At 51.0% G+C, this 15,413-nt stretch overlaps 1 protein-coding gene across 3 annotated transcripts in view; it reads left to right on the top strand.

The window, feature by feature from the left end:
* The window catches only part of WASHC1 (WASH complex subunit 1), a 53,795-nt gene extending 38,648 nt beyond the window's left edge, over positions 1 to 15,147 (top strand). For 2 of the 3 annotated variants that reach the window (XM_075940776.2, XM_075940782.2), the window contains 7 exons: positions 5,953 to 6,089; positions 7,056 to 7,191; positions 9,064 to 9,268; positions 10,323 to 10,478; positions 12,184 to 12,342; positions 13,126 to 13,194; positions 14,727 to 15,147. In XM_075940776.2, the coding sequence (XP_075796891.2) occupies positions 5,953 to 6,089; positions 7,056 to 7,191; positions 9,064 to 9,268; positions 10,323 to 10,478; positions 12,184 to 12,342; positions 13,126 to 13,194; positions 14,727 to 14,875 (1,011 nt within the window). In that variant the 3' untranslated portion in view covers positions 14,876 to 15,147. The remainder of the gene's footprint in view (positions 1 to 5,952; positions 6,090 to 7,055; positions 7,192 to 9,063; positions 9,269 to 10,322; positions 10,479 to 12,183; positions 12,343 to 13,125; positions 13,195 to 14,726) is intronic. The other variant, XM_075940785.2, reaches the window with a different exon arrangement.
* Positions 15,148 to 15,413: the final 266 nt, after the last annotated feature.

The following is a 15,413-nucleotide window of genomic DNA, read 5'->3' as shown; positions in this document are numbered from 1 at the left end:
GCATAGGTAAAGGGACTTGACTAGACACATAGGAGCTCAAAAGCTTGTGGATCGTGTGTGAATTGTGTCAGTGAAAGATGTCCCTAGCCCCTCACTGTGGTTATTGGCTAGGGGTGCTCTGCGTGGGGTTCTGTTGGGTGCCCTGACCAAATTCTGGCGCTCTCAGTTCAGGCCATATTCACTTGCCTTGCCACCTTTGTTTCCACCGATTGTTTCCTGCAGTGGCGTTGGCAGGAGCTGCAGGCTTTCATAAAGGTGTTAGTTTGTGACACAGGGCAGGAGGGAGCCAAGGTTGTTGGGACCTCCATGGGGTTGATGGTCTGGGAGGCTCAAGGGACCTTTGAAGAACAGTTTGTCAGATTATTGTTTTTCATTACACAGTAACTGTGTGAAGGGAAAGAGGGAAGTGTCATATATATATATATGAGTGTGTGTGGAGGAGAAGGCAGAGGGTGGCAGAATGGTTTCGTGATAAGGGTACTGGGCTGGGAGTCAAGAGGCTTGGGTTTTATTCTCAGGTCTGCCACTGACCTGCTGGGTGACTTTGTGGTAAGTCCCTTCCCCTCCCGTGCTTGTCTATATAGAGTACAAGCTTCTCGGGACAGGGTCTCTCTCTCTCTCTCTCTCTCTCTCTGTTAGTACAGCACCTACTGCAATGGGAGCCCCTCCGTTAGCGGAGGCCTGTGCATGCTCCCATAATACAAACAGTGGTGGTAATGTCTGGAACCAGGGGCACTGTTCAGGGCTAAGCTTAGGTGTGTAACCACTGGCAAAGGACCCAAGATCCCCAGTGACATTCCCCTTAGCTCTAATGATTCGGTGGTGGTGGTGAAGGGAGAGCAGCCTGTGAGTGGGGGCCTGTGAGATAGCCAAGAAGGTGGCTTAGACTGGGGTGGGGAACTTTTTTTGGGGTCAGGGGCCACTGACCCACAGAAAAATGAGTTGGGGGCCACGCACAAGTGAAAAACAAACACAAAACAAAAAACAAACCCTCACTGACGTGTGGCCCCTGACTGAGGAGGAGAAAGAGATTCCCTCTCTCCCTCTCCCTCCCCATTCCCTCGCACGCCAGAGCCTAGTGGGGCCCAGGCTAGTAGGGTTTGTGTGTTCCAATTCCATGAAGAAGAGGCGGAGGGGCTGGAGCACCAGCGCGGACTCCCCAGTGCTGGACTGAGGGGAGAGGGGTAGAGGAGGGGAGAAGAGAGTCCTGAGCCTCGGGCTGGATCCAGGAGGAGCTGCCTGGTGGTTCTGAAGCTGTCAGGGCAAAAATACCCCAAGGAGAGGAAGAATAATTCTGTGCTGCTCTCTGAGGAAATGGCTAATGCATGATGATGAAAATTGTAACTGGTGCTGATCCCTGCAGCTCCCTTCCTGGGGAGGCAACTCTCACATTCCCAAGGTACTGGACATTTCAGTACTTTGGGGAATGGTGCGGATTTACCCTCTCTGGTGTGACCTTGCTACACCGCAGGTGCCATTCTGTACTGTGACTTCCCATAGACTAGTCAGACTAGCGAGGTCCAGAGGCACTTTTTCCATTAGGGTGATCTGTCCAGTACGAGACAGAACTGCTTTTGTCTCCGTGCCATATGGGGAACAAAGCTTAGAAAAACAGGACTGTCTGGTTTAAAACCAGACAAATGACCCGTCTCTTCAATTCCTCTTGGAAGTACTTTGCTCTTCCTTCTCTTCCTCATGTGTGTCAGCCCAAAAATAAAGCTGTCCCTGAATAATTCAGTGCTATAAACTTTCCTGAGCTTAAAAAGAGTTGAAACCTCTTCCAGCAAAGCAGCATGAATAGATCAGCCAGGCCTCAGAACTTCCCAGGGAAGTGGAGCTGTCGGCTGGACTTGTGCTTCCGTCGCGGCTTCAGAGTAGCAGTTCTCTGGAACCGTCTGATGGCCCCTGAGTGGAGACTGCTTTGAATCCTGCTGACGAGAGGTCAGAGCCTGCTGAAGAGCTGTATCTCCGCAAGGGACATGTAAGACTTCCTCTTTCCCTCACTTCCAGAGCCAAAAGGGCAGCTGCCCGTCTGTCCTCTCATGTGCCATCTGTAGTTGTCAGGGGAGGGGCGGTGCGTGTCTGGCCTGAGAATAACAATCCTATGGGTAATAGACACTAGCCACCCAATCCCAGTTATTTATTTCCATGTACACTGCCTATCTGTCAGCTGCCACGTGGGCTTCCTCAGTCTGCCCGCTCTTTCCATTGCCCCCTTCACAGCCATTTTCTGTGCTGTCCTTTCCCTCCTCTGTACTGCCTCTCTGCCCCCACTTCCCTTCATTGAACCTTTCTAATGTCTTCCTTTACTTGCGAGGACCAGCCCCACAGAACATGTGGAGCTCCTGTAGTGCCTTGCTAGCCCTCTTCCTCTGCACTGGGCTGCATCCAGCTCCCAGCCCTCGTGCCCTCTTTTGTGACTCCTGACCCTTCTGGCTTCTCCCGCCCACCTCAGAACTTTCCATCTCTGGCCGTGTCTAGCTGCCTCCTCCTGGCGAAGCGCCCTGGAGGGCTGGGTGGGGAGAGGACAGAGAGGCCCAGTGCTGCGGTGCCAGGTGGCTGTTGGTTTATTAATGACAGGAGATGTCTGAACGAACTGGCAGCTGGCATGTTGTGCAGGGCTCAGGGTACTCAGAGTGCTGAGCTCCCTCCAGGGCTCTGGCTGCTTTGTGGCTGTTTGCAGCTGGGGGGAGAGACTGAGGCTCTCCGATTAAGATATGACAGAGGCAAGTCTCATGTGGCTTTTATACCCTCGTCAGTTGTTCTGGGCTTTCACTGGCAGCCTCCTTGCCCATTGTTACATCTGATGAGGCCCACTGCTGTGCTTTAGGCGCTAGAGCAGCTAGCAGGGTCTTTGCTGACTGGGCAGAGGAACCACAGGGGTTTGTATTCACTGTATGGCCAGAAAGCCCCGGGTGGCTTTTGCTGCCATCACTATCGCCAAACATATTGTTTGTGTTACTGCGACTCCTGTACTGGGTTCTGCCCAGGCACAGAGCACAAAGGAAAGCGGCCCCAGGCAGCTGGCACTAGAGTAGAGGACAGGAGACAAAAGACGGCTGTTGCCCCGGAGTACAAGAACACAGTGAGGCAGTATTGGACAGCTGGCATCCTGTAGTATTTGCCATGTTCCCTACAAAAATGTAATGGCTGGGCTGCTGGTGTGCAAAGGGGAGTTTTGCAGAGGGATTTGATGGTGGACAATGAGGTAACTTTGCATGTGGGTGCTTCTTTGAAGATTTAACTAGCGAACAGCAGAAATTCCAGAACTCTGCTTGCCTGCACCAGCTTCATTCAGCCCCCCGGTCCATATGCATGCTGTGGTCTTTAATTACATGAGCACATTCTGTTTTTCAGTGGGACCCTGCCTCATTCAGTGCATGGCGTGGGCAGACAGAGAGGCCAGTTAAGGTTGCACAGACAACCATGAATACACCATTTCCTGTCTTTCAAGTGCTTGAATTTGAAACAATTCTTTTTTTGTGTAGAACTGATTTAGCCTCCCTAAAGCCCTTCACAAGATATGGTGTTAATGGAACTTGGTAACTGGAAGGTGAAAAATGAAGTCCTGTCATGGGATAATATGCAGTAAAAGCTGTGTTATGAGGCCCTGTACCAACCAGAAAGCACTATAAACTGGCATTTCTAATCTTCATAGAAAGTCCAGTTTATAGTCTAATTGGCACCAGGGCAGCAGGGCCCCTACCTGGCTCCATGTAGCTCCTCATATGTGGCCACATGTCCCTGCTGCTTCTATGTGCAGGAATGGCCCCGGTGGGTTTGACATGCAGGAAGGGATGCATAGTGGGGGAAGAGATGCATGGCGCAGGCTCTGGGAGGGAGTTTAAGTATGGGCGGGAGCTTGGGACAGGGGTTTGGGAAGTGGGAGAAGTTTTGGGGTGCAGGATCCAGGGAGTGCTCACCTCCGACAGGTCCCCGTAAGCAGTGAACTGTCCCTGCTGCTCCTGGCAGAGGTGTGGCCAGACAGCTCTGTGCACTGCCCCTGACTTCAGGGACCACTCCCACAGCTCCCATTAGCCGTGCTCTGCACCCTCTCCTGCACCCAAACGCCTTCCTTACTTATCTGGAATTTTTCGCTTGCCGGCACTCCCATTCTCCCAACATGCTGGATAAAAAAGCTTTTACTGTATTTGAACTTTCGGCTATTTAGAAAATAAATTAAAAGGCAGCAAATGTAGAGTTCTGATCCTACCAGGTCCTGAGCTGCCTGTTCTGCTAAGTGTTTAATGCCCTAGATTCCCACTGTTTTCAGTGAGTTAAATATGCTGAGCGTATTGCAGGATCTATCCTTTTAAAACAGTTGGAAGAATGTTTTTTTTATGATGTGGTTTCACCTGTGGAAGTCACAGTTGCAGGTTGTTACTGAGGTAGATATTATAAATTTCAGAACAGGATTATATCTTTGTATAAAAGTGTCATTTGCAGTTCCTTTAATTAGCACAAAAATTACAAGGACTATATAAAGCTTCATACTTCAGGGTAATAGTCATGCTTTGTACTTTTTATAAATGCCTTGGAAGGATTAGACTTTTTAATAAGTAAATGTGAGTAATGGTTGATTTCTCACTCCACCCAAAAAGCGACACACACACTTCCAGTGCTAATTGAAATTTGCAAAGAGCAAGTTTTTAAAAATGCATTGCTTGAGGGCTTAGTGTATGCGGGTGAGCAGCTCTAGCAGAGACGTCAGCATTCCATGGTGCTTAAAAATTAAACATTAGCAAATGAATATTAATGATCAAATGGAACTTTATTTCTAAATCTGTTTCTAACTCCTCTTATACAGTCACCTAAAGAACAAGTTAAATCAAGATTTGTTGTTTGCTGCTAATGGGTTGTGGTCATTTGATATGTGTACACTGAAAATATGAATCTGGCTACTTGAGTGGTGTACAAATCACTTCTGGTCTGAGGACTCGTCCCTTCATCACTGCGAGACAAAGGCTATGCCCATCTTATAGCTAGGAGAAACTGATAGGCTAAGTTAACTGGCAAAGCCAGAGGCATATGTGGAATGCAACTTCCTTGTTCCAAATTCTGTGCTCAGTTGAGTAGACCAGTGGCCTCTTAAACTGGTGAGCACCCAGAGAGCAATCTCCTTCCCCTCCTCTGTGGTGTGGTGTATGAGATGGTCTTAAATTCAGAGTCTATGTATAGCACAGAATACTTATGGGCATTTTGTAGGTTGTACATCTTCCCCACAGCATCAGGCATTTGCTGCTGCTGGGCTAGATGGACCACTGGTCTGATCTGGGATGGCAATTCCCATGTTCTGTAAAAAGTTGAGTAGTTCAGATGGAATAACTCCCTTTCTAAAGAAGTGCTATACATTATGTATGAAGCTGTAGTGCTGAGAGGGAGGAGATTTTGGTTCACTGGCATTGAAAAGTCCTGCAAATCGCCTGAGCTTTGTAAAACCATCTGGCTCTCACACTCTTCCCTCTGCTCTCCTTCCCCCACTGGCCCTCTTCGCTGGTGCTGGCATGCTCGCCTTTCTATCCCCCCCACCAGGGGTGGGGGCATCTCAGGAGGAGGAGAGCTGAATTGACCGGTAAATCCCAGAGGGAGACACTGTAGATACTGCTGTGGGTGCACTGGCTGTGTGGCCCTGCATATTCCCTCCAACCCTGGCCCCTCTCAGCAGGAGGCGTTGCACAGAAGAGAGTCTGTTCAAGGAAGGGCTGTGGGCTCAGTCCATCGGAAGTGCTTGCCACAGACATTCAGGTCCAGGTGGTTTGTGTACAAACATCTTAAAGGTACCATAATAGTTTCCCTTCTGAAACACGCCCATGTCTGTGGCTGGGCACAGTGCTGGTGCCGTGCCTCATGTGAACAAGGGTGACTTAGTAGGGTGGCTCTGTGGATAACGGAGAGAGCCACGAGATAGGTCAGGTTTTCCCAGCAAATAGCCACCTGTTTGTTTCATTGCAGGAGAAGCTCAAGTACTTCCCAGTGTGTGTGAGCACAAAAGTTCATCAGGAGGACGATGCGGAAGAAGGGCTTGGCAGCCTCCCCAGGAACATCAGCTCCCTTAGCTCCCTGCTGCTGTTCAACACCACCGAGAACCTGTGAGTGCTGGAGCAGCACCAAGCAGCTCTGAAGGGCTATCTCCCCACCCCAGCTTGCCGCCTTAATTGGGAAGATGTTCTCACACTAGGGGGCTGATTCATCTGAATTTCAGTCTCCACCCAGAATCTTTTCAGCCTCACCCCAGTCCGAGCAGTTTGTTACGGTCAACATCTGACCCAGCATGTGCCTCCTGACACCTCTACGTTCCCCTCATCATTACTTGCTTGCTACATGAGTACTTTCTCTGTTATTCCCTGTCCTTCCCTCTGTGGTGTTGGCTTATCCCATTACTGCCACATCTCCCTCCACCTCTTTTCCTAAATTGAATGGTCACTTCACTCCTACTACTTCAGCTTCCTCCCTGAGTGACTCAGTCTCTTGCGGTCCTTGTTTCTCCTGTTGCCCTGGAATAAAACTGCACTTGCTAAGAATGTCTTCTCCTGGTCAAATCTAAGAATGTCCCCTTGATGCTTATCTTCCTTCATCTTTCATCTGCTTTGGACAGTATTTCCCTCTCTGCTCCTAGGGCTCTTGTTCTCCTTCCTGATTTTCTTCCTCCCGGTAGAGATTGGCAAGCTAGGCATGTCCTGCTCTAGCCAATGGGGGTAACTGCTGTCCCCATAACATGGTGTGTGGGGAGCGAGGGGGGAGAAACTTGGTGGAATCCTGGTGGTAGTGTTAAGAGTTCTGGTTCGCCCAGCACTCTGATTAGCCTGCACAGTGAGGTCAGGATGGGGAAATCTCAGCTCTGGGCTGTGGTGGGGAAGAAGGGAGAGGGAGAGGTGGAATAGAAGGCAGGAGCGTTGTAGTTGAGTGGAGGTGGGATTGACTGGGCCTGGTATTAGATTTGGGTCATCAGAGAGCTGTTTCATCACCCTTAACACCTGGTCCCATCCTTTGGCCAAAGAGCCTTTCCCTGGCTCTTCCCGCTGAGCTGGAATCACTGAGGCTGTCTGAATCCCTAGGTATAAGAAGTACGTCTTCCTGGATCCTCTGGCGGGGGCAGTGACCAAGACCCATGTGACTCTGGGAACAGAGACTGAGGAGAAGCTCTTTGATGCACCCCTCTCTATCACCAAAAGGGGGCAGCTGGATCGGCAGGTGAGATGCGGCAGTGAGGGGGCTGTCCTTGCAGAGCGAAGGGATGCTGTGCTGCAGACAGCATGGTGCCCTTCCACTAGAAAAGAGCTGGTTTTATAGGTGCAGGAGTTGGCAGGGGAATGACCCAGAGGGGAGATCTTGATGGGCAGTGGAGCATTTCACTTGCCTTAGTAACCTCACTGGCATTTGTATGTCTGGACCTTGCTGGGCTTAGTGGCTGCAACCAGACGTCTGCACCTGAGGGTTGTGTTTTTCCAGGCTGTGTCTACGTTTGGAGGTGGGGTAGTGACAGCGCTGATGTGGCTGCCTTTGGTGCCGGGCTGGCTCCCTCTGACGTCGCATCTCCCTCTCCTGCACCGCCCGGCTCAGAGCCTGAGCTGTAGACAGGAGCTTGGCTGCATGTGGAGAAATGGAGGCGTTATTTGAGCTGGAGAGAAGCAGCAGCTGTTTGGAGTTCCTCTTTCTGGTCCCCTGGGAAGGTGTTCGAGGAGCCATTTCCCCCACCCTCAGGTGGAAAGCGGCTGCAGCGCCCTGCTTGGGAACTGCCAAAGGAGCGCTAGGCTCTTAAAAAGTTTAAATACCATTCAAATATCCTGCATCTTCCCCATTGGGAAAGCCCGCCAGGGCTATTATCTCTTCAATAGGAAGTGCCTGTGGCACAGCAGGAGACAGGGCTCCTGGAAGGAGCAGCCTGTTAGCTGGAGGCAGGTGATCACAGAACTGGTACGGTGTCAGGGATTTCAGATAATGCCCTCAAACTAGTTCTTTATTCCTCTGGTGTAGATCAGTCCCCTGAGCCGGGCTGCACTTAGCCCAACTGTGAAGAAAAATCCAGCCACGGAGAGCAGCCCCTGCTAGCAGAGAGTAAACAAAAGTGCCCCATAACAGTGGGGCTGAGCTGCTCCGGTCCCCTGAGTGTCAGTGAGTGGTGGTGGGGAAAGACAATGAAGGGGCCTTTTCTGCCACTGAGAATGTAGCAGGTCTCCCTGCAGATGGGGTGCTGTTGGAATCTCTCTCTTCAGGCATCTTAAGTAAAGGGAACCTGCCAAGGAAATTGCAGGAGTTGTGTTGTGCCCTTTTGGAGGCATGGAGGAGGCCAGGAAGAGTATTAACTCTTTCCTGCTTGGGTTTTTACTAGAGAAGAAAAAGGAACGTAAAGTCCAGTCTTCCCTGGCTGCTTTGGAGGGTTTCTGAGAGGGTTATTGTGAACTCCGGAGGCCTTAGTTGAAGGGTTGATGATAAATCTTCAGGTCAAACTTCCCTTACCCAAAATGCATGTTAGTCACTGGAGTTTGAGTGGAAGCAAAATAAACGAACTACACTGCTGCCGAAACCGTAGACATCGCGATGGCATCGTTTCAGCAGCTCTCCACTGGTCAGTCTTCATCTAGCCTGAACAGGAGCAGGATTTTGGACACACAAAATGCTTTGAAGGGCCAGATGCACCCCCACCGGGTGGCTTTTAGCGCTGGTGTTCTGTGCTGGAATGACCCCAGGTACGCTGTTATCCCAGAGCGCAGGCTCTAGCCACAGGATCTGATCAAATACCCAGGGAGTCGCTGAGGCTCTGCCATGAAGAGGATGTGTATACTGCAAAGACAAGCCCCTGGCGCAGGGTCTGAGCCCATCTTAAGTGATTGAGACGTGGGATTTGGGCTGCAGAACTAAGACTAGCAGTGTAGATATTCAGGTGCAGGCTGGGGCATGGGCTCTGAAACCTTATGATGTACTCTTTGTGAAAACCACCAGGAGAGCTGACTGCAGCCCACATGCCACAGTCTGCAGGCTGTCCGCCGTCCATGTGTTACTGGCTTCCCTATGGTGGAAAGTCTCCAGAAGCCCAGCAGTTACCTGCATATTTCTGTCTTTCAGGTAGCTGAAAATTACTTCTACGTACCTAATCTGGGGCAGGTGCCTGAGATAGACGTACCGTCCTACCTGCCAGACCTGCCTGGCATCGCTGCTGATCTCATGTACAGCGCAGACCTAGGGCCTGGCATAGCACCCTCAGCCCCCAGCAGCGCTATCCCAGAGCTGCCCACCTTCAACACTGAGAACTCGGAGAACTTCAGGCCAGGTATTTCAGCTCCCTTGGGGCTCATCTGGGCAAGTAGAGAAAAGACCATCAGGACACGGCGGAGTTGGAAAAACAGGGAAAGGAGCTGTGCACAAATGAGTATTTTCAGATGCAGAATTGCCCAGAGACAGGCCCTGGAGGCAGGAACTCGGACTTTTCCCCAACAGTGACTCATCTGTGAGCCCTGGTGAGGACCAAGAGCAGGGGTGGGCAAAAGGGCCTCTGCAGGCCACATCCGGCCCACCAAGCGGGTAGAGCCGGCCTGTGGAGGCCCTGCTGCTCCCCCGCCCCCAGGCCAGTTAGGGTCTCCTCCCACCCTGCCAGGAGCATGTGGTGCTTTGAAGCGCTGCACACTGCTCACAGGGTGGGTGGGGAGAGCGGAGGAGGCTTCGTGCGTGCTTCCCCGCCCACAGGCCACTCAGGACCTGGGGCTGAGGGAGCTGCATGAAGCTTCCTTCGCCCTGCCCCGGTCCTGTGAAGTGCCATGTGCTCCTCACAGGGCAGGAGGTTTCCCGTGCTCCCCCGCCCCCAGGCCCAGATTGGCCTTGGGGTGGGGGAGGGTGGGAAGTCTCTTCCAGGGCATGGATGCCTAGTGGGAAGGGGAGCAAAGGAGCTCCCCCACCCTTTCCTGTTTAGGCCACGCCCCTTCCAGGGTAAACTGGAGCTATTTCAAAAAATTTTGAAGTGGTCCCTGGGCAAAAATTATTGCCCACCCCGACCTAGAGAAAGTCTCGTTAGAGGCCCCATCAGGATTAGGGCATGATGAGTTGTCCTTGGCAGCTGATGTCAGCCTTGTTGTGACGAGAAACTGCCAGGCTGTGCTGCCCTGACTACACATGGCAAATGGGGGAAGAGCCCCCTGATGCCACGGGCTGGCTGTGGGGCCCTTCTTCCTGACCCCCTCTCTAGCAGCAGGGCTAATACTTCCCCTTTGTCTGCACAAAGTGCTGGGGAGTGTGGTGGTACCATTGTGTGAGAAGGCGCTGAGCATCTGGGGGGACAGTGTCTTAATGTTCCTGAGTGATGCTTCACACTCTTCCCTTTGACATTTCAGAACTTCAAAATGGTGTGCTAGTGCCCCCACCTCCCCCCCCACCTCCCCCGCCCCCTGTGATGCCAGCTAGTGCTCCCCCACCCCCTCCTCTGCCCCAGCCTGCCGCTCTTTCCAAACAACCAGCAAGCGAGGAGAGCAGCACTGCAATGCCTGCAGGTAAGTGCACTTTTGCTATGGCTTGTTCACTGCAGCATCTGACCTAGCAACTGTCCCACCCCTTTTCCTTGGTTCAGCTTTTCCAATGGCTCTTCTCGCCTTACAAGCAACGTTGAACAAATAGCCCCAAGAGAGCAGGCCAAGTGTCTTGATACCAGAGCTGCAGAGACTAGACCTGAGTGTGTAGTCATGGACATGATCATCAAGGTAGTGCTCAGCATCCTGGGAGCTGTAATCTCTGCTATCCACACTTCAGTACTGAATGAGAGTGGACACGTGCTCCAGTTTAAACTAAGAGTGCGGTGTACCAGGCTGCCAATGCAGCCCTCCTGGTTCAGTATAATAGTGTTGAGTATAAGCTACAACAGACTATGCAGCACTGGCTGTTAATAGGATGCTAGAAGGTCTACACTTTTCTACTGGTGTTGCTACAACTTCTGCTTAGAATGGCAATAATAATGGTCATTCTCCTTTCCTTTTCACATGCTGGTCCATCCCTTTTCTGCATGTCTCTCCCCAGGGGCAATGGAAGTCAGACTGTTAGGGATAATATTGGGTTTCCTAGGGAATTTCCCATGCAGGTTCTTGGGCACTAGCAAGAAGCAGAATGTTTTGGGTACAAACACTTTCTAAACTCATCCTTAAATAACTTACAAATCTTACATTTTTCACAAGAACGCTACACCTGACAGCATCTGGGTTATTTTCTCTTGGTCCCACAAAAGAAGTGAATTTCTTAAAACAAGGAGCAGCGCAGAAAAGCTGCCCCCAGACCCAGGGAAGCAGTAGTGTTTCTGTTTTTCAGACTACGAAATGGCTGAATTATTTTGAGGTTATCTTGCTCCTTCTCTTGGAGCATGTGGTACTGGCCACTGCTGAAGATGGGGGCCTCAGATTAGATGGACTGCTCGGATGCACTCTGGCAATCCCAGCATTGCTAACTAGGCAGGGCAAGTCTCCTGGTAGAGCCTGTGAGTGCTGTTCCCTTGTAGAGCAGAAGGCTCCCTGGAAAACGGTGTGAGAAGGCCTCTTCCCAGCTTGGGATAAAAGGACAAAATATGGAGAGGAAGGAAGGGATTCTAACTCAAAGCCCTTCACTTGATAGTACCCAAGAATACTCATTGATTTATTTTAAACAATGGCTCCCCTGCATTGTATGCACTGCTTCATCTCCCAGAGACTTGGAAAGGGCAAGTGATGGGTTGTCAGAGCTCTTCAGACTGAGGTATAGCTAAAGTGGCAGCACATAGATTGCCCAGTGTTAATTTTTAATTGCTGACACATTAGACAGTATCTGTTCTTCCAGGCTAGTGGTTCTCAACCAGGAGTACAGGGTCACAGAGGTCTTCCATAGGTAGATCAACTCAGCTAGCAGATATTTGCCTAGTTTTACAGCTGGTTACACAAAAAGCACTAGCCAAATGAGGATGAACTAAAATTTCATACAATGACTTGTTTATACTGCTCTCTCTACTACATCAGTGTTTCTCAACCAAAGCAGTTTATTTTGTAGTGTAGTAAAAATGAGAAAGTAAGCAGTTTTTCAGACACTTGTATAGATTTGGCAGGTTTGGTAAGCAAGTAGTTTTTAAGTGAGGCAAAACCTAGGGTCCACGAGACCAGTCAGACTCCTGAAAGGGGTACGGTAGTTTGGAAGGGTTGAGCGCCATTGCTCTAGACTGACTCCTTTTTGTATCCCTAACAGCTCCAGTTCCAGGGGCTCCAAAAGAAGTTGTGACCCCTTCAACTGGCCGGGCCACCCTCCTGGAGTCCATCCGCCAGGCTGGTGGCATTGGGAAGGCCAATCTCCGAAGTGTCAAGGAGAGGAAGCTGGAGAAAAAGAAGCAGAAAGAGCAAGAACAAGGTGCTCAGAGGACTCTCACCAGGAGTCATCCTCACTGCCCTGCCCCAGCTAGATATGCTTAGGTACCCATGTGTAGGAGGCTCATGGGAAAGCCAAACATGGCAAGCCCCCAGCACAGCACACAAGCCCTGAGCAGAGGGATTTCTTCTCTCTGCACATGTTGCAGTTTTGAATGTTTGATGTTTGGCTGAACTCAATAGCCCCTAGGTGCCAGTGGACATTAGCACTCTGCAGTGGGAATTCTCCCCTCATCGGGGGCGGGGGGGGGGAGGGGAGGAAAACATTTCACATGAACTAGTAGTGGTAGAAGCATTTCAAAGGTAGCACTGGGCAGGCTACTGCTGGAGAGGAAATGATGATTCTGGAAGGCCTGGGTCACAATTGGACTGTTTTTAGCAAACTGGTTAACTCTGGATCATTCAAACTGGCTGAAATGCCTGAGCTGCCACATTTCCCAGGCAGGCCTTGGGTGCTGTGATCTGAAATCTATGCCTGAGGAGGCAGGGAAGTGTGTGGGGCAAGGATGGGAGGTCGTCAGTTATTTATTTAATCTTCAGGTGAGATGGGGGTAGGGTCCTAGCTCAGCCCCAGCTTTCAGTATATCCTGCTATTCAGCACTGACCTCCCCTGTCACCGCTTCCAGTATAGCAAAATGTACCCTGTAGCACATCACATTGAATAGGGTGGGACCAGTCCCCTTTTCCCCATTGTGTCCTGACCACGTTGAAGCCATCAATTCTAGTCTGAGCTGTCTCATCTGTGGGGCTTTTTACTCTGTTGCAGTGATAACTCCAGGACAGGGTGGAGACTTGATGTCCGACCTCTTCAACAAGCTGCTCTTGAGACGCAAAGGTACCATCCATATGACACTGCTGTAGCTTGCAAGAGTTGGAAGGGAGGAAGCTTTGGGACAGCCAGTTGGTGCATGCTTCCATGCTTCTGGGTAGGCAACTGATGCCCTTATGGGCTAGACTGGAAGAACTTACTTGTAGGCCAGTGCTGCTGATAGGGAAGTCACTGTGTAAATGCCTACACAATTAACTGAAAGCCTGGGCTTACTGGTTACTCCTGTTGACTACATGCATTTCCTGCCTCTGCATGAGAGGCAGCTGGGGGCAGGCAGGAGCCATTACACATGGGGAGCTGACTGACTTTCAAGCTGCCCTCTCCAGAGGAGGGGAGATGCTTGGTGCTGGGTGGGAGCTAGCATAAAAGCCACCTGCCTCCTCCCCCAGTCTTGGGGACATGAAGCAGCCTCTGTCTGTGGTGAGTCTGGGACCACTGTAGACAGAGACTGCTCTATGCCAACAGCCCCTGTTCATGTGAATTAGCTTCCCCCCTGCTGTTGCCTCTGATCGAGTTCTGGGGTTCCCAGAAGAGGGACTACACTGGCTGCCAGCCCTTCCCCATGGACTACCAAACAGTGTGTAATTGAATAGGCATATAACTACATCAAATTTTAGTAGCTACATGACTGCTGATGGCAGTGCTATTACAGTGAAGCCAGAGGGGAGGTGCTGCTGTGGGCAGGAGTATCACTGGCAGAAACCTGGCCCTCACTGAGGCAGTGTGTCTGTTTAACACTCCACAGGAAAGCTCCTTGCTCTGCTCACTGCCTATGGAGCAGGGGGCTCGATCTGCCTGGAAACAGTCTTGTTAGCTAGGTGCACCCCCTTACCACCTCTATCAGAAAGAGGCAGTAAAGGGAGGAAGCGAGGAGAAAGTGCTTCAAAACAGCAGCACCATGTGGAGCCTGGGCTGTTGCTGGCACTGCCGCTTTGAAACAGTGTGCAGCCCAAGGGCAGCTGGGGAACCCCCCCACTGGCCCAGGGCTCCCTGTGGCATTTCAAAGTGGCAGTGCTGCCTGGAGCCCAGGGTCAGCTGGGGACTGAGTCTTGAGCTGACCCTGGGCTAGTGGGGGACTGCTGCTAGCTGCCCATGTTCCCCACAGCGCTTTTGCCTTTGAAGTGTAGCAACAGGCCCAGGGCTGTTGCTACACTTCAAAGGTGGAAGTGTCCTTATCAACTGATCAGATAGGTGATGCAAATTACATCAATTATTTGATTAGCTAAATAATTGAAATTTTGCATTGCTCCTCAGCTCAATTAGGACAGTTGTAGGTACCAGACAAGCATCTCTATCCCACCACGCTTCACAGCCAGGGGCTGCCTCTTGTCCTGCCAGCTGGCAATGCTGCAGTGGAGCTCTAGCTAGTATACCTCTCCCCTGCACTGTTGTGTTAATTGGAGATAACTCTGCATGCTTGGCTCACTTGGCTGAGGCAAAATTTCACAGGTGCAGACCTAGCCCCTGCCTCTCGTCCTCCCTCCTGAGTGTCTCCATTCTAGTTCCTAAGTGTCTCTCACTTGCTTTTCCTCTCCTAGGCATTTCAGGCAAAGGGCCTGCGGCTGCAGGAAGTGCTGATGCTCCAGGACCACCTGCTAGTGCCTTTGCCCGTATGTCAGACTCCATCCCACCCTTACCAACTCCACAACAGCCCCCTGGTGAAGAGGAAGATGACTGGGAGTCATAAATCTCTCATGCCGCAGGCCTGGGACTGGCTTCATGTAGGGCAACTGAGAACTGGACCAGCTCTTGAAAATAACTGCTGGGGGGAGGGTGCAGGCCTGGCAGAGGGAAACCCTCACTTTCTCTTAGTTCCAGCTGCTTCAGCTTATCTCTAACCACTTGAGAGTATAGTTAGTAGTGAACATTACTTCTGCTCTGTTTACCTTCCTGTCCCCCAAAAAATGCATTTCAAATGCTGCTGCTCACAGGTGCTCAATAAATCCTGTTGTAGCTGGAGGGTTGCTCATGCTGAAGGAGGATCAGAACTAGTATTGGCTCAGTGTGATCAAGCACAACCACAGCACTAACAGCCTTGTCCTTAGCCAGCTCCATGCCACAGCTTGCTAGGTTGGCTGCTCCTGAGCAGGATTCTTGACATGGGTGATAGGAGTGAAGGTGCACAGTGCCTCCAGGGGCAGCTCTTCCAGTGCTGCCTTAGAGCTTCTTGTGAAGTCTGCTGGAGGAATTCCATAGCAGCTGTAATGAACTCAAAGGAACAAGTA

The sequence above is a fragment of the Pelodiscus sinensis genome, chromosome 1, assembly GCF_052426305.1.
Source record: "Pelodiscus sinensis isolate ZL-2025 chromosome 1, ASM5242630v1, whole genome shotgun sequence".
Classification (NCBI taxonomy): Eukaryota; Metazoa; Chordata; order Testudines; family Trionychidae; genus Pelodiscus; species Pelodiscus sinensis.
Note: the sequence above shows the minus strand (reverse complement) of the source record. Positions and strands in the feature narration are given on the sequence as shown.